The 18774-nt window shown below is 34.1% G+C and overlaps 1 protein-coding gene across 3 annotated transcripts in view; it reads right to left on the reverse strand.

The window, feature by feature from the left end:
- EEA1 (early endosome antigen 1) overlaps positions 1 to 18774 on the reverse strand; it is a 169619-nt gene that overhangs the window by 19610 nt on the left and 131235 nt on the right. For all 3 annotated transcript variants that reach the window (XM_074007513.1, XM_005571853.4, XM_045365692.2), the window contains 5 exons: positions 18127 to 18282; positions 15856 to 15995; positions 8821 to 9151; positions 8017 to 8118; positions 5327 to 5521 (listed from right to left, as the gene is read on the reverse strand). In XM_074007513.1, coding sequence (XP_073863614.1) covers positions 5327 to 5521; positions 8017 to 8118; positions 8821 to 9151; positions 15856 to 15995; positions 18127 to 18282 — 924 coding nt within the window. The remainder of the gene's footprint in view (positions 1 to 5326; positions 5522 to 8016; positions 8119 to 8820; positions 9152 to 15855; positions 15996 to 18126; positions 18283 to 18774) is intronic.

The following is an 18774-nucleotide window of genomic DNA, read 5'->3' on the forward strand; positions in this document are numbered from 1 at the left end:
AACAGAATATACATTCTTCTCAGCACATCGCACTTATTCTAAAATTGACCACATAATTGGAAGTAAAGCACTCCTCAGCAAATGTACAAGAACAGAAATCACAACAAACTGTCTCTCAGACCACAGTGCAATCAAATTAGAACTCAGGATTAAGAAACTCATTGAAAATTGCACAACTACATAGAAACTGAACAACTTGCTCCTGAATGACTACTGGGTACATAATGAAATAAAGGCAGAAATAAAGATGTTCTTTGAAACTAGTGAGAACAAAGACAACATACCAGAATCTCTGGGACACATTTAAAGGAGTGTGTAGAAGGAAATTTACAGCACTAAATGCCCACAAGAGAAAGCAAGAAAGATCTAAAATCGACACCCTAACATCACAATTAAAAGAACTAGAGAAGAGCAAACAAATTCACAAGTGAGCAGAAGGCAAGAAATAACTAAGATCAGAGCAGAACTGAAAGAGATAGAGACATAAAAAACCTTTCAAAAAAATCAACGAATCCAGGAGCTGGTGTTTTGAAAAGATCAACAAAATTGATAGACCGCTAGCAAGACTAATAAAGAAGAAAAGAGAGAAGAATCAAATAGATGCAATAAAAAAATGATAAAGGGGATATCACCACCGATCCCACAGAAATACAAACTACCATCAGAGAATACTATAAACATCTCTATGCAAATAAACTAGAAAAGCTAGAAGAAATGGATAAATTCCTGGACACATACACCCTCCCAAGACTAAACCAGGAAGAAGTTGAATCTCTGAATAGACAAATAACAGGTTCTGAAATTGAGGCAATAATTAATAGACTACCAACCAAAAAAAGTCCAGGACCAGAGATTCACAGCCGAATTCTACCAGAAGTACAAGGAGGAGCTGGTATCATTTCTTTTGAAACTATTCCAATCAATAGAAAACGAGGGAATCCTTCCTAACTCATTTTATGAGGCCAACATCATCCTGATACTAAAGCCCAGAAGAGACACAACAAAAAAAGAGAATTTTAGACCAATATCCTTGATGAACATCGATGTGAAAATCCTCAATAAAACAGTGGCAAACTGAATCCAGCAGTACATCAAAAAGCTTATCCACCACAATCAAGTTGGCTTCATCCCTGGGATGCAAGGCTGGTTCAACATATGCAAATCAATAAACATAATCCATCACATAAACAGAACCTATGACAAAAACCACATGATTATCTCAATAGATGCAGGAAAGGCCTTTGACAACATTCAACAGCCCTTCATGCTAAAAACTCTCAATAAACTAGGTATTGATGGAACCTATCTCAAAATAATAAGAGCTACTTATGACAAACCCACAGCCAATATCATACTGAATAGGCAAAAACTGGAAGCATTCCCTTTAAAAACTGGCACAAGACAAGGATGCCCTCTCTCACCACTCCTATTCAACATAGTGTTGGAAGTTCTGGCTAGGGCAATCAGGCAAGAGAAACAAATAAAGGGTATTCAATTAGGAAATGAAGAAGTCAAATTGTCCCTGTTTGCAGATGACATGATTGTATATTTAGAAAACCCCATCGTCTTAGCCCAAAATCCCCTTAAGCTGATAAGCAACTTCAGCAAAGTCTCAGGATTCAAAATCAACGTGCAAAAATCACAAGCATTCCTATACACCATTAACAGACAAACAGAGAGCCAAATCATGAGTGAACTCCCATTCACAATCGCTACAAAGAGAATAAAATACCTAGGAATCCAACTTACAAGGGATGTGAAGGACCTCTTCAAGGAGAACTACAAACCACTGCTCAACGAAATAAAGAGGACACAAACAAATGAAAGAATATTCCATGTTCATGGATAGGAAGAATCAATATTGTGAAAATGGCCATACTGCCCAAAGTAATTTATAGATTCAGTGCCATCCCCACCAAGCTACCAATGACTTTCTTCATAGAACTGGAAAAAAACTACTTTAAAGTTCATATGGAACCAAAAAAGAGCCCGCATTGATAAGAGAAAAAGAAGTCTGGACTAAGGCTGTAGCAGTGGAAAATGAGAAGGAAGGATTCAAGAAACCTAGGAAACAGAGTGATAGGAATTGGTGCTAACTGCCTATGGGGGAGCAGAGAGCTGATCTCCCTACACAGTATCTGATAACATCCCATGCCATCTTCCTTTCATAGAGTTCTTCCTCCAATTAATATTGAAGAACTGCTGGATATCTTTTTCACACTGAAGGTAATAATGCAATTACACATTTTCTTTTCTAAAATACTACTTATTTTCTTTAACATTTTTTCATAAATCTAGGTTTCTTACTCTTTAATTATTGTTCTGACTCTTAACTAAGCTCTCCATGAAGTCTCAACAATGGCCATAATAGCTCTTTGGGCTCATGTTTGGGCTTTCAATATTTTTCCTCTGACAAACTCATCCATTCATTTTTTTAAAATGATTAAGAGCTTATTTGCTAGAACAGACAAAGTTCTCTTTGAAGAACTCAAATCCATTAGTGAAGAAGTTAAATGGAAAAAAAAAAAAAAACAGACAAATGCAACAGTTGATAACTGCTCCATTATATAATACGTTTTTCTTTCGCTTACATTTTGCTTTCTCATTAAATTATAAGTTGCTTGAGAGTAAGGGGCCATATCCTATTCATTTTATATTTCCACATTAGATTTTCAACAAAGTTGGTGAGGGATTGTTGACTTAACAGCATGCTTTCTTGATTCTAGATCAGTAACTCCCAAATAGTCTTATGCTATATATAAAATGTTTTAAATCATCTTTAGATTACTTACAATACCATTAGGTAACACAGCATTACAATATAAATGCTATGTAAATAGTTGTTTTTACTGTATTTTAAATTTTGGTATTATTTTTAATGCTGTAATATTACTTTTTATTTATATATATGTAGAAAATGTATAAGTGCATTATGACCTTCAATGTGAAAAACTATGTATCTATAGATATCTATATATATAACTCTATAGCTGTAGACATAAAACTACATATCTAGATATAATGTGTATATATATATTATGTTTTATATATATATTTAAGTGTGTACACACATACATCTATACCCATTTAAACATTATCCTTGTTTTCCCTACTTCACCATGGGCCAGTGACAATGATAACTTTGTCACGGCCTATTACTACATGGTCTACCCTATACACTGACACTCTCAAGTCACAGTTTGCTATACTTCCATATAATATCCAACAACTGTTTTACTTCTACATTGTATGGGTCACAGTACTAGAAACTTTAAATACATTATCTCAATCTTTACAACAACTCTATGGCAACATTAAATTGAGCTCAGAAGGATGAATCATTTCTCTATGACCAGTAAGTTAATGTGTGTCCAAATTTAATAAAATTAAGCAAAATTTAAATTCAGATCTGCCTGACTTGAACATCTCTAGATTACTTACAATACCTAACACAACATAAATGCTATATAAATAGTTGTTTTACTGTATTTTAAATTTTGGGTCTTTTGGTTTTGTTTTGTTTTGCTTTTCTGAGACAGAGTCTCACTCTGTTGCCCAAGCTGGAGTGCAGTGGCGTGATCTTGGCTCACTACAAGAGAGCCAAGGCTCCACCTCTGGTGTTCAAGTGAGTCTCCTGCCTCAGCTTTTGGAGTAGCTGGGACTACAGGTGCACACCACCATGCCCAGCTAATTTTCGTATTTTTAGTTGAGACAAGGTTTCACCATGTTGGCCAGGCTGGTCTCGAACTCCTGACCTTAAGTGATCCACCTACCTCAGCCTCCCAAAGTGCTGGGATTACAGGTGTGAGCCACTGCGCCCAGCCAATTTTGTATTATTCTTTAATGCTGTACTGTTACTTTTTATTGCTTTTCTTCTCCCAAATATTTTCAATTCCAACTGCAGTTACAGAATCTACAGATATGGAGGGTCAACTGTACAGGCGATATATATTAATCACAAATCCAAACAAAATATTATTATAACTCATAATTTTTAAATAAGAAAACAGGCTAAAAATACTTGTATTTTTTATTTCATAAGTTACAATGCTGTAAAAATGAAGATTTTGTAAATATTTGGATACAAGGCTAGTATATTTTGAAGAAAATGACCTCAGGATATGAAAGCATACAACCAAGTATGCACTGTGATAATTACATGTTGACTTTTGATTACATATGGTAACACAAACAAAATAATAGACACATTTTTCTACTCTTGGCTGTATTATTAGAGAACTACTATTTTGTAAAGTAGCATAATAATAGTTACAAAAACAGTGGTCAATATAAAATGTGTATTTTTGATTGTTTTAATTTACATACTTTGTACTTTAGTAGTATGACAGCCAACTCTTAATGGCATGATATATTTAGTTTATTCTACATAGTAGGGATTCTACTCTCTTCTCCACAGACCAAATTAACATGGACATACTAACAGTAGAGAAGGAACTCATTTTGTTCAAATATTTCATATTAAGTATAATCCATTTTTACCAACTCTTGGTCTCGACAAGCATTAAAACACTTAAGAATAAAAAACATGCTCAGTAATAAATTAGAATAGGTTTAGAAACGGAAACCATTAAAATATTAAATAATTAAAACTATATGAAGCTTTACACTAGTGAATGTTTTTAAGATATCCCACTTGTAATTTTTGTTCTCAGCCCTTAATAAGAATGATTTATTTTAAATTCCTTTAAATTTTTTTAATACACTATGAATGTTGCATAAATTATTTCCTTAAGTGTTCGTTATATAGTAGTAGTAGTAGTAGTAGTAGTATTTTGAGACAGAGTTCCTCTGTCACCCAGACTGAAGTGCAGTGGCGTGGTCTTAGCTCACTGCAACCTCTGCCTGCTGCTCCAGCTTCCCAAGTAGCTGGGATTACAGGAATGCACCATCACGCCCTGCTAATTTTTGTATTTTTAGTAGAGACGGGGTTTCACCATGTTGGCCAGGCTGGTCTTGAACTCCTGACCTCAGGTGATCTGCCTGCCTCAGAGTGCTGAGATTACAAGCGTGAGCCACTGCACCTGGCCAGTTATATATTATTTTTAAAAAGGTAGTTTCATGTCTATCAAATGATTAGTACTATAATTTTAAATAACAATTATCTGACAACAGAGTTATAGTGAATGGAAATCCAGACTCAGGTATTTGATAATATAATCAAATGCTTTCATACATTAAACTTAGAAAAAATTTAGCTTATGTAAACTTTTCTATGTTGCAACTCATCTGTCTGTATTAATCATCATACTATTTTCTTAATTGCCAAGTTTTTCTTCTTATAAAAAGTAAACAAATATATCACTACCTTCTGTAAAACAGCAATTTTAAGCTCTCCTTGGAGTGCTTCAATTTGTTTTTTCTTCTGTTCACTTGATTGCTTTAGCTCATTTATGTTCTCCTGAAGTTGTTGCTCTTCTTTTTCCTTTTGTTTTAAAGTATTCTGGGCCTGTATAAGTTGTTCCTGCATTGAATTGAGTTCCAATTTCAACTGATGAGAAGCCTGAAAGAAAAAAAAAAAAATCTATGTAGCCTTCATTTGTTCATTCAAAAGACAATTTACTGAGTAACTACTACACTCCAGGCACTACTCTAGGAAGAAACTACTGAGGCTGTTGGCTACAGATAATTAATAAAGATACCTGCCCTCCTACTGATTTCATAACCAACACTATTCACTATTAGGTGACATGCTGGATTAATCTTTATTATTTGTTTAACACTACCTTTCTTTTTAACTTATAATTGTATAGTTACAGCTTGTAAATGATCTAGATTAGTATTCTCTTGTATCACGGAAAATAGGTATGTTAACATCAATGTCTAGATTGTTGGACGTCTATTGTCTTTCAAGAATATTCTCGGCCGGGCGCGGTGGCTCACACCTGTATTCCCAGCACTTTGGGAGGCCAAGGCGGGCGGATCACGAGGTCAGGAGATTGAGACCATCCAGGCTAACACAATGCAACCCGGTCTCTACTAAAAATACAAAAAAATTAGCCAGGCGTGGTGGCAGGCACCTGTAGTCCCAGCTACTCGGGAGGCCGTGGCAGGAGAATGGCGTGAACCCAGGAGGCAGAGCTTGCAGCGAGCCAAGATCATGCCACTGCACTTCAGCCTGGGCAACAGAGCAAGAGACTCCGTCTCAAAAAATAATGAAAAAAAAAGAAAAAAAAAGAATATTCTCATATGCCACTAAGCCTGTTGGCCACAGCTGTCACAAAGAATAGCTGTATAGTAACTATGATAAAACCAAAATCACTTTTGACAAAATACATTTAGTATCTGTCTGATGACATTAAAATTACACTGCACAGGCCAGGTGCTCACGCCTATAATTCCAGCACTTTGGGAGGCCAATGTGGGCAGATTACTTGAGGTCAGGAGCTCGAGACCAGCCTGGGCAACATGGTGAAACCTGTCTCTACTAAAAACACAAAAATTATCCAGGCATGGTGGTGGGCACCTGTAATCCCAGCTATTTGGGAGGCTGAGGCAGGAGAATCGCTTGAACCTAGGAGGTGGAGGTTGCAGTGAGCTGAGATTGCACCACTGAACTCCAGCCTGGGTGACAGAGCGAGACTCTGTTTAAAATAATAATAATAATAATAATACACTGCAGAATAGTTACCTCATTTAGAGATCTGGGGCATATTTTACTACTATCTTGTTTGTACAATCCACCAGGATATGTTTCTGCTCAAATTCAGACATCATACAGAAGTCACATTGAGGTTCCTCTATCACCAAGGTAAATCACTATTATCTCCCACCCTCCAAACAAAGTCATGTTTTCACATTCTATGCATATTTCACTAAGAATCTAGCACTACATTCGAGCATTTGACCATATCCAAAGTTACCTTTGAAAAAATATTACTGTTATACATAGACCTCTCAGCTTATCTCCACAATGAATAGCAAATATTTTTATGCAAAACAGGAGTCAAACAGTATGACAATAAGGATGATATGATATGATAACCAAGGACAAAATAATAACTAGTATGAGCATTTACTGCATTATAGTCAGTGTCCTGAGTACTTTAAAGATATTAACACATTTATTTCTCATAATAACTCTATCACACAGATTCATGTAGACTCTATCATATAGAAACCAGAGCACAGAGATTAAGTATTTGGTCTAAAAGATGGCAAAATGGCATAGCTAATAAATGGCATAGCCAGAATATAAATTTGTACAATCTTGATTCAGAACTTGGGCATGAAGCAATTATTTGGACAATCTTGATTCAGAACTTGGGCATGAAGCAATTATAATTTTGCTACTTACATGGCTGGCATCTACAACACAAGTCTGCTTTCAATCAACAACTAGAATACAATCACATCAAATACTTGTCAGTACTATGTCTTGCTCCTTTATCAAATCCGATTTTCTAGAAAGTTGCATGCCTGGACTCTAGCAGCTCGCAGGTATGGCTTCAGAGAGTAACAACCATATATTATATCCGTTTGTTTACTCGTTTGCTTGTCTGTTTTTGCTGGAAACAACAGAAGCGCTAACTACAGAAAAACATTTTGGTTGTTCTACAACCATTATCAAGTATACATTAGTATGAGTATAAATGTCCATGAATTAAAGAGCCATAAGAGTCCATGAAATAAAGGTCATTTCTATGGAAAGCCTTTGAAGATTTTTTTTTCAACCATAAAAATGGTCCTTAACTCTGTAGTTAGCTGACTCAATTTTCTACCTTTATTAATTATATTTCTTTATTTGGACCTTTGATTATAAACTAGCTTAAGTCTTTTTAATAGTAGGTAAAATACAAATAACAGTTTTAAACTATATACATGATTTGTTATATTTCAGAGAAATAAACCTATGACCTAAATATCAATGTGAAAATGTTTAATTTTCTTAAAACTATAAAAAAAATTATCTGTGGAAATGCTGCCAAGAACAAACATACTTTATATATTTATTTGAAAATATTATACATTTATGTTACAGAAAAAAGAAAATCTTACCTCCTTCTCTTTTTCAAGTGACTTTTTCAGTTCCTTCTGTTCCCTAAGTGTGTCGTCCATCTGCACTTGAAGTTGATGCTTTAATTCTTTGCAAGTTTTCTCCTTAAAAAAAATGAAAACTATATTACATAAAAAATATTTGTAATAACCTTAAGAAGTTTAGTTTATAACCTTAGTAAGAAACACACGAGGAAATAAACTAAAATTATCGATGAGCTGAGACAGGATCATCCATTTCAATGATAAAACTAGGAAAATATTACAGAAATAATGGAGGAGGGACAACAAAACACTAAGGGTTTTGATCATCAACCAAGTCACAATGACATATTTTAAACAATATTAAGATGATATCTTAGAACACTTTAGAAATCACATTTTATGTCACACAATTCATTGTAATTAACTTGCCACACTACTTTTACAGCAATGGGCTTCAAGAAAATGGAAGCAAGAAAACTTAGAAAACAATAAATTAAAAAGTGATCACAATAGGAAAAGTGTACAGATAGAAAATGTTTTCACCAAACAGGAAGGAACATAACACACATGAGAAAGACTGTGATATTCAACTGAAAATATTCTTGGCCTTCAGAAAATGGTGTGCTCACAGGTGCATACACACCCACATTATTATCTTGGGCTTCTTCTCAGGTTAAGCAATCCCAATTTATTTCCTCATAAGAACTGCTTTAAATTATTTAAATGTGGAAAGAGAAGCAAACTGTGAATTAAGCAGAAAAATAAGTACATTTTAAATAAAATAATCACTTCTACTTAAGAAAGTAAATGTAAACTACTAACCAAGTCTAATATAGCGGCTTTTCCTTTCTGATTCTCCTTTTCAAATTCACTTTTGGAGTGTTTCAAAGAATCAGAAACTTTTGACAGTTTCTCCTTTACTGTAGAAAGCTCTGTCATTAAAGCTTCTTTCTCCATTTTCACTTTTTGTAGTTCTGTTACTGTTGTTTGAATTCTGTTATTCAATTCCTCGTGCTGAATCTTTGCTTCTTGACTTAAAGTTTCAAATTCCTGTTTCAGGACTTTTTTTTCTTCCTCTTGCTTGGTAAGCTTTGGCTTGATAATTTCAAGGGCTTGAGATTTTTTCTGTAGATCCAATCTTGTACTGGATACTCTAAATATTTTTTAAAAACTTTTTAAATAACACATAATTTACTATTTCTAATTTACCATTCAAAATTAATGATAAACAATTACTGAGTTCTGAAACTTTTTTCGTATAGTTCACAAGTAAAATCTAATTTCATAAAATCATACCACTGAAAAATACTTTAGAACATCTCATTTGCTCATTTAACAGATGTAGATTATTTTTCCCAAGTCATATAAGTTAGTAGTGAAGACAAAACTATCTAAGCTTCCTGACTTAATGCATTTTTGTCCACTACAACTAATTCCCAGGGAAAAAAACTATGTATCACAGACCCTTTAGTCTATAACAGCCAGAAACGTTTTTCCATAAAGAATCTATTTATTATGTTAGTTCTCAACAGAGAGAACTTTGTCTCTTTCCTTGAAAACATGAAACACATTATGTGTGACAGTTCTTAAACTTCAAAATATTTATGGTTAACCTAGAAAAAAATAAAAGTAAAAAAATAAAAGAAATATTTTATTTACAATATAGAGGGAAGACAAATGATTTACTTTAACCCTAGAACCTAGCAGATTATACAAAGGATTTGTTATCATTTGTTCCTTAATATAGGTCTCTTATACACAAATGAAAAAAGCAACAAGAATGAAGAAATAAAGTTATAGCTTTAGAAAGCTATAGACTTTTATTGTTTTCATAAAAGAAACTATGCAAATTATACAGCAAAACCCCCGATACAGTATAAATAACAGCCATTTTTAAAGTCAAAACCAGATGCTAAGTAACAGCATTTCTAGAATGCACACTAGTTCCAATGTAATCAGAATAAATTTAAAACCAATAAAAATAATTCAACAATATGTTAAAGGGAGGTTGTTAAAAGATGTACTAATAAAGTATTTGAAATTGTGTATTAATACAAAATCAAAACTGTATTTATACCTCAAAATCTGATTTTTTAGTTCTAGAAACACACTTTTACCTCCTTAAAAATAGCTAGAAAAGATGTTAAAGCTTAATAGGTTCACAAGATACTATGCCTCCCTGATTTTTAATGATCCAAATGGAAAAGTCATTACACTAATATTATTTTACCATTTTAATGTAGTTAAAATCCCTGTCAAGCAACCCTAAAATTAAGACTCAGTATATTTATTTATATGCTGCTTAACTTTTTCAAAATTAATTACAAAATCATAAGATTATGTGAAACAAAGAAGGCAAAACAGAAATAGAGGCTTACATAGTCACTGTGAAACTTCTTGTTTGTTTTTTTTAAGTAACTCAAAGAAGAAATACATGAGTCCACAATCATAGTTGGAAATTATAATATCTCTTTCTTAGAAACTGATAGAACAACCAGAGGAACAAATTGGCAAGAATATAGACAATAAGAACAGCACCGTAATTGTTATTTATAGGCCACTCCACCTAATAACACAGAGTACATATATGTGCACATGGAAAATTAATTATGATAAGCCATATGCTGGGCCTTAAATAAGACTTATTTTCAAAAGTTTGAATTTTACCAAGAATGTTCCCTGACCACAATAGAATTAAATTAGAAATTAGGGCCGGGCGCAGTGGCTCATGCCTGTAATGCCAACACTGTGGGAGGCCAAGGCAGGCGGATCACAAGGTCAGAAGATCGAGACCATCCTGGCTAACACAGTGAAACCCCATCTCTACTAAAAATACAAAAATTAGCAGGGTATAATGGCAGGCGCCTGTAATCCCAGCTACTCGGGAGGCTGAAGCAGGAGAATCGCTTGAATCTGGGTGGCAGAGGTTGCAGTGAGCCGAGATCATGCCACTGCACTCCAGCCTGAGCATAGAGTGAGACTCCGTTTCAAAAAAAAAAAAAAAAAAATCAGTAACAATAATATATCTAGGAGAGCCTCAATATTTGGAAAGTAAACATACTTATAACCTACACATTAAAGAAGAAATCACAAAGGAAATCAGAAAATACATTAAGCTGCAGAGGAATGAAAATACATTGTAAGATGGGAGGGAAACATTGGGTATATAAATTTAAGTGGGCTCTCAAAAAGGGAAGCCCTGTATCTTCTTATTTGGGCTGAGCCCTGGGCTCATGGGTGGGGTTTAGTCAAAGTCTCAATATGTTTATCTGATATAAGAGCAGAAGGGACCCCAGCCCTCCTTGCCTAAGTAGTACTCCAGAAATGTAAGACCTAAGAGGAGAAATGTATGTACAAAGTACATAGACAAGAAAGATCTTAGTTTTAAAGGTTTTCCTACCCCAATAGGATGTGGGAGCCCTGTAAGTGAATTCTGAACCATGAGATTAGAACATAGAATGAAAATGGGTCCACTTCCATTGGGTCCATTGGAAACAGAAAGAACCAGTGGGCCTGCAGGGTTTTTGAGGAAAAGAACAAAAGCTATCTCAAAGATGATCTTCATGGACTGATGACTGCATTCTAGAGATAATGACGAACCATTTGGTTGGTAATGTAATGGATCAGATATGCTCCTCAAATACCTAGGCACTGGAAACTACAGTGAGGAGGAATGCCACCCCAGAGGCACAAGATGTGCTTCTATAACCTCCGATTCAAAGTATCAGGACCCAATTTACTAGATATGAAAATGAGAATATTTTCACCATCTTATCCCCAAACAAGGATGAAAACCATGAAAGTATGAAACAACTTAATCATCAACTCTGATGTGTTTTATTTCATCTTTCTGAAGAGGACTTTTCTCAGGTTCTTAGTCTCTACCTTTACTACTGGAACAGTCAAGAGTCCTCATCCCCTTGACACAAGTCAAGTCCATCAACTCAGTCAGAGTAGGTGATTTGGTGTTTAAAGACAAAATGTAATCAAATGTAACCAGTCATATGAAGACATTCAAATGAATTGGGTGGAACTGATTGTCATCCATCAAAATAATGGTGAGTGATGTGTTCACTGAAGATCTCATCATGGCAGGACCCAAGTTCAGCATCAACATCAAGGGTAAGCTGGGCAAGAGACTAATTCTACCTTGGGAGTGAAGGAATGATGCTGCAGCTAAGCACTTTTGTGGCTATATATGTTCAGAAGCACACACCCATTCTGCCGCTAGAGATACTTGAAATTTCATATACCAATAAATCTTATAAGTCCCAATATCTTCTAAACCAATCCACCCTTATATTCAGAGGAGCCATGAATTCATTGAGCACTTTAGTGCAAATTATAAAAGATACCCTCCTTCAAGATAATTTATTCCGGGAGGCTGAGGCAGGAGAACGTCGTGAACCCGGGAGGCGGAGCTTGCAGTGAGCCGAGATCCGGCCACTGCACTCCAGCCTGGGCGGCAGAGCGAGACTCCGTCTCAAAAAAAAAAAAAAAAGATAATTTATTCCATCTGTGGCAAAACTGTCATAATACACTGATGTTATTAGAATAGGGCTACATACTACCATCTGCAGAAATCTTACATCTAGCATTGACAAGTGAAAAGCGGGTAACTGAAAAAAAGAAACAGATACTACAAAATGTAGACAGACACAGAGAAGCTTTCACATTCAAAAGCTATTAAAAAAAAAGCAAAGTAAACACTAAGGTCTAAAGATGGAAACAATAAAGAGGAGAAATAAATAAGATAGAAAATTTACAAAATTAAATCAAAAGTTTTTTTACAAAAGTCTGATAAAACTGATAAATCTCTAATTGATTTTTAAAAAGACAAATTACCACTATTAAGAATAAAGGAGGAACACTACTACAGATCCTAACAGACCTCAAAAGTATAATATTATCAACAATTGCCAATAAATTTGAAGTTTAGAGGAAATGAACACATTTCTGAAAGACACAATTTACCAAAACTGACTCAAGAAAAAAAATCAGGAAATTAGAATAGCTCTATATCTATTAAATGAATTGAAACCCAAATTAAACAACCCAGAAAGAGAACTCTAAGCCTAGCCAGTTCACTAGTGAATTTCATCAAACATTTAAGAAAAAAATAATATCCATCTCATACAAACTATTTCAGAAAGGAGAAGAAGAGGAAATACTTCTCAATTCCTTTTTAAGGCCAGGATAACTCTGATATCAAAACCTGACAATGATATTAAAAGAATACTACAGACCAATATCCCTCATAAATATATGAAAAAATTTTAACAAAGTATTATCAAATCAAAAACAGCAATACATAAAAAGGTAACACAGCACAGTCAAGTTAATTTATTCCAGGAAAGCAAGGCTGGTTTAATAGTAAATCAACAAATGTAACTGCCCATATTAACAGAATAAAAGAGAAAATCCATATGATCATATCAACAGATACAGAAAAAAAAGGCGATAAAATTCAATCCAAGCACAATAATTGTTTCTTTTGTAATCTTTTTTTTTTTTTTTTTGAGATGGAGTCTCGCTCTGTTGCCCAGGCTGGAGTGCAGTGGCATGATCTTGGCTCACTGAAACCTCTGCCTCCTGGGTTCAAGCAATTCTCGTGCCTCAACCTCCCGAGCAGCTGAGATTACAGGCATGTGCCACCACTCCCAGCTGATTTTTGTATTTTTAGTAGAGACAGGGTTTCACCATGTTGGCCAGGCTGGTCTCGAATTCCTGACTTCAGATGATCTGCCTGCCTTGGCCTCCCAAAGTTCTGGGATTACAGGCATAAACCACAAGGCCGATAATTTTTTTTTTTATATATAAAAGTTATCAAAGGTAATGTCTTCAATCTGATAAAAGGAATCTCAGTAAAACCTACAGCTAACCTCAAACTTAATGATGAAACATTTAATATTTCCTGCCTAAGATTAGAAATAATGCAAAGATGTTTGCCATTACTATTTACATTCAAAATGTTACCGGATGCCCTAGCCAGCAAGAAAAAAGATATAAAAGGCCTATAGGTTGGAAAGGAAGTAGTAAATTTGTCTCTATTCAGAGATAACATGAATGTCTAGTTAGAAAACGTCAAGAACTCTACAAACAACTACTAAAACTAAAAAGTAAATTGAGCAAGGTTAAAGGGCAGAAAAGTCAATATATATTTAAAAATTGCATTTTTATACTAGCCGTAAGTGGAAAATTAAATTTAAAAAACAATTACATTTACAATAGCATTAAAAAATACTCAGGAATAAATTTAACAAAAGATGTACAAGGCCGGGTGCGGTGGTTCATGCCTGTAATCCCAGCACTTTGGGAGGTCGAGGTGGGCGGATCACGAGGTCAGGAGATCAAGACCATCCTGGCTAACACGGTGAAATCCCGTCTCTACCAAAAATACAAAAAATTAGCCGGGTGTGGTGGTGGGCGCCTGTAGTCCCAGCTACTCAGGAGGCTGAGGCAGGAGAATGGCATGAACCCAGGAGGCGGAGCTTGCAGTGAGCTGAGATCGCCCCACTGCACTCCAGTCTGGGTGACAGAGTGAGACTCCGCCTCAAAAAAAAAAAAAAAAAAAAAAAAGATGTACAAGATGTCTATGTTAAAAACAGTAAAATACTGCTCAGAGAAATTAAAGAAGGCCCAAGTAGATAGAGATACATGTTTGTGTATTAGAAGACTCAGTGTTGTTGAGATGTCACTTCTCCCCAAATTGATTTATAGCTTCAAGGCAATTCTCATCAAAATCCAACAGTTTTATTTGTAGACATGGACATGTTAATACAAAAATGTATATAGAAAAGCAATGAACTTACAGGAGTCAAGACAATCTTGAAAAATAATAAAGGTGAAGGATTAGTACTTAATATCATAAAGCTACCATCTTATGGTATATTACAAATATCTTATGGTTTCTTTTGTGTGTTATGCCACACCAACTTAGCTACATTTATAACTTTCAATATCATAATTATATGATATTAGGTACTATGATATTAGGTACCAACACCATGATACTGGTGTCAGGATATCATGTAGACACACAGACTGTGGTTGTCTACAGGAAAAGGATAAGAAAGGTATTGACTAGAAGGGCAAGTGAGAAAGCTCCTGGAGTGATGACAATGTCCTATATGGGGTTGTGGCTAGATGCATAGATACACAGAATATACACTTATTAAAACTCAAAGTACATATGTAAAATCTGTGCATTTAACTATGTGTGAATTTTGCACCAATAATAAAAACAAGAAGGCACACTGGTTTTTGTATTTCCTTTGTCTTCATAAACATAGACAATCTGTCAAAATGCATCAAAAAGCTGAGGTCTTTTTTTTTTTTTTTTGAGATAGAGTATCGCTTTGTCGCCCAGGCTGGAGTGCAGTGGTGTGACAGCCACAACCAGCCGAGCTCAAGCAATCTTGCTATGCTACCCAGGCTGAGAAGATCACTTCTTTTAAGAAAGAATCCATTCCCTATTTGGTATAACTAGAAGTCTAACTACTTTTGGATAACACATAAATATCCCCGAATTTTTTAATTTTACAGTAATTTACTCAAATTTGTGAACAACTCAAAACAAGGTTTATGCCAGAGAAATGAGCACCATATCATTGTTGAAAAGAGACTGGATGATCCAAATTTTATAAAACTAAGTTTTCCGTCCTTTCTAGTGAAGTTTAACCATATTATGATGGCATTATTTTTTCATTCACATTAACCTCAGTTTATAAAATCAACACAAAATAAATATTTAATAAATCTTTAAGCACGATGATAGCAAAATTCAAATCTGAAGGAAATTTTAATACTAGTTTAAAATCTTTTCCCTTAATTTGTAAGTAAAGTGGTTTAGCTTACATTTCTTTCTCCATTTCAAGTTGTTTACTCAATTCTGTGGCTCTAAGCTCTAAATCTGTGTTCAGCTGTCTTTGCTGTTGTAGATCTTGCAAAGCCTGCTCCTTGCTTGCTTTAACTTCGAGACTATCAGCTTCTAGTTTCTATGAAAGAAATATGGTATGGCAGCCATTTTAATATTAGTAATTATCAATCCATTATTAAATATTATAACATTTGTTTACATTCAAACAGGTATGACACACAAAAAAACATAAAATATTTATTATAATAAAAAACATATTCTGAAACCATTACTAAGGGTGTTATTTATTTTAAAATCTTTCAGAAGATCCAGCAGAAAGCTTTATACATGATAGACAGCCACTAAGTGTTGATGTTTAAAATTAATTCTTGGCCAGGTACGGTGGCTCACACCTGTAATCCCAGCACCTTGGGAGGCAGAGGCAGGCAGATTACTTGAGGCCAGAAGTTCGAGACCAGCCTGGCCAACATGATGAAACCCTGTCTCTACTAAAAAAAAAAAAAAAAAAAAAAAAATTAGCCAGGCGTGGTGGACCGTGCCTGTAGTCCCAGCTACTCAAGAGGCTGAGGCAAGAGAATGGCTTGAACCCGGGAGGCAGAGGTTGCAGTGAGCTGAGATCGCACCACTACACTCCAGCCTGGGCAACAGAATAAGACTCCATCTCAAAAAAAAAAAAAAAAAATTAATTCTGAATAAAACAATCAACTTAAAAGAAACATAGAAACATAAATAGTTATTACCTCAGTAAAAGTTATTAACTCAAGTATGAAAAAATAAGTTAATAGGTTTACTAATGTACTCACTTAAAACATATTATCTTTTATAGTCACAATTAAAAACACTGATGTAATTACAAGATATTTAAAACTAAAATGAAGTTCTCATGTACTCCTTCTCATTAACACCCACTGATCCTAAATATAAAGCAATTAAGTTCCTGATTTTGTTTCTTTAATCTCTTGGACTAGATGACATTGTTCTTCAGAATATAGTTTGCATCTCACATGTATACATGCAATTATGTATGTGGTTTTACAAATTTACAAAATCAAACTGTTAAATAGAAGCTTGAAAAGCTTTACACAATGTATTTCCTTGCAGTGGTAGTGATTTTGCACACTAAATATTTTATAAACTGATTAGTACCTGTAGCCCTTACCATTGACCTACACTGAAAATATTCATTAAATAAAAGATATTTGATGTAGCTAAATTAATTCTGCATGTCTATATAAAAAATATAAAATACTCCCTAAAATGATAATTACGAAGTGTTAGAGCTGATAATCACAATAAAAACTCAGTTCTAAATAACCACTGTTTTTAATAGGTACCCAAACAGAATATTCATTAGACACTCAGCAGTAAAATAATCCTTCTATTATTTTTAACCATGCCTAAAGTACTTTGCCTTTGCTATTATCATTTGCCATAAAGAAAAAAGGGAACCTTTAGAATTGTAAATGTAATTATTCCCCCTTACTATATTGGTATGTATGTACATGTATACATTTCATGACTCTAAAATCATACACACATGCTTCAGCGGGTTGTGGAAGTGTAAGTTACATATATAGAGTAACTTGAGAAGTTTTTGTTTAACTGATAGTAGCTCAAATTTTTTAAATTTATTTTTCATTTTTTTATTTTTAGCCAAAGGCAGTTAAGCAGCAAGTGGTTCTAATTTAAAGGACACAAAAACTCAGGTCAAATCCTTCTGAGATGTCTAATCATCTTATCTCTTCAGTAAATCAACACATTCACTTGGCGTTGTGTTAAAGTAAGATGCAGTTTACTATAGTCTCAATGTGTTACTAAGTTAGAAGCAAAGTCCAAAGGGTATAAAGTTCTAAAAAGGAAAAAGTCTACCATATCTGAAATGTGATATTGGAGTAAGTTGGTAAGAGATGGAAGAATGAAGGAATAGAAAAGACTTCACAACAAAAAATTGGTAAGTTCCTTGTAATTGTAGAGTAGATCTCTGGTTAGCTGTCTTTAGAAAAAGTAACACATTACAATGGAATCAGTATGTAAGCTGACTGCCATTTATAAAAGATGCTCATTAAAGAAGAAATTAAAAATAAAGATATAATTCAAAATTAAGACATGAAAAATTACAAGTAATTAAAAAAATTTTATACCACAACTTCACCTTTGTTAATTAAAAATCTTTGATTCCATGTAGGTCATGAGATTCCATTGCTACTGAAGTAGAAAATGTAACTAAATTCAACTTCTTTTATACAAACCTTAATTTGACCTTCTAGCTCTTCAGTTTTCTGTTCTAAAGAGAGGTGTTTCTCTTTATATTCTTTAAGATGACTTTCCAGCTGACTGCAATGTTCTTGCTTGTCTTGTAACTTTGCAGTGACCTGATCCAACTGAGTAGTAATCTTATTTAACTCCTTTAGAAAAGTACAATTGAAGAAAACTTTGGTAAGGTTTACTATATCATAGTGGCCAAATGTTCAAAGTAAAATTGAAAACTCTAATTTTATTTGGAGTAAGAGCTCAGATAAGTCCAATGATGTATCAGAGGCTAGACTTACCTACCAGTATAAACGACATGAACTCAATTCTTGCGTAGTCTGAGATCCTAAGTTTATATGTATAACAGTTTAATAACTTTCCAGTGTTTATTTAGGAAGAATCATTTTAGAAGCCAAACCAGAATATTAGCCAGGCTAATAATAAAGTAACACTTTTATATTATAATTAAATATTTTCAATGTTCAAGACACCATTTTTAAAAACTATGTTTAAAAAAATTACAGTGATTACATCTATGATGCTTTTCAATTCATTTGTAATATTCAGTTGCACAAAAAAATAAATAAATAAATAAAAATTACTAGTAAATCGACTATGTACCAAAAGTAGGACACATACCAAATTTA

Source organism: Macaca fascicularis, chromosome 11 (assembly GCF_037993035.2).
Source record: "Macaca fascicularis isolate 582-1 chromosome 11, T2T-MFA8v1.1".
Lineage (NCBI taxonomy): Eukaryota > Metazoa > Chordata > Mammalia > Primates > Cercopithecidae > Macaca > Macaca fascicularis.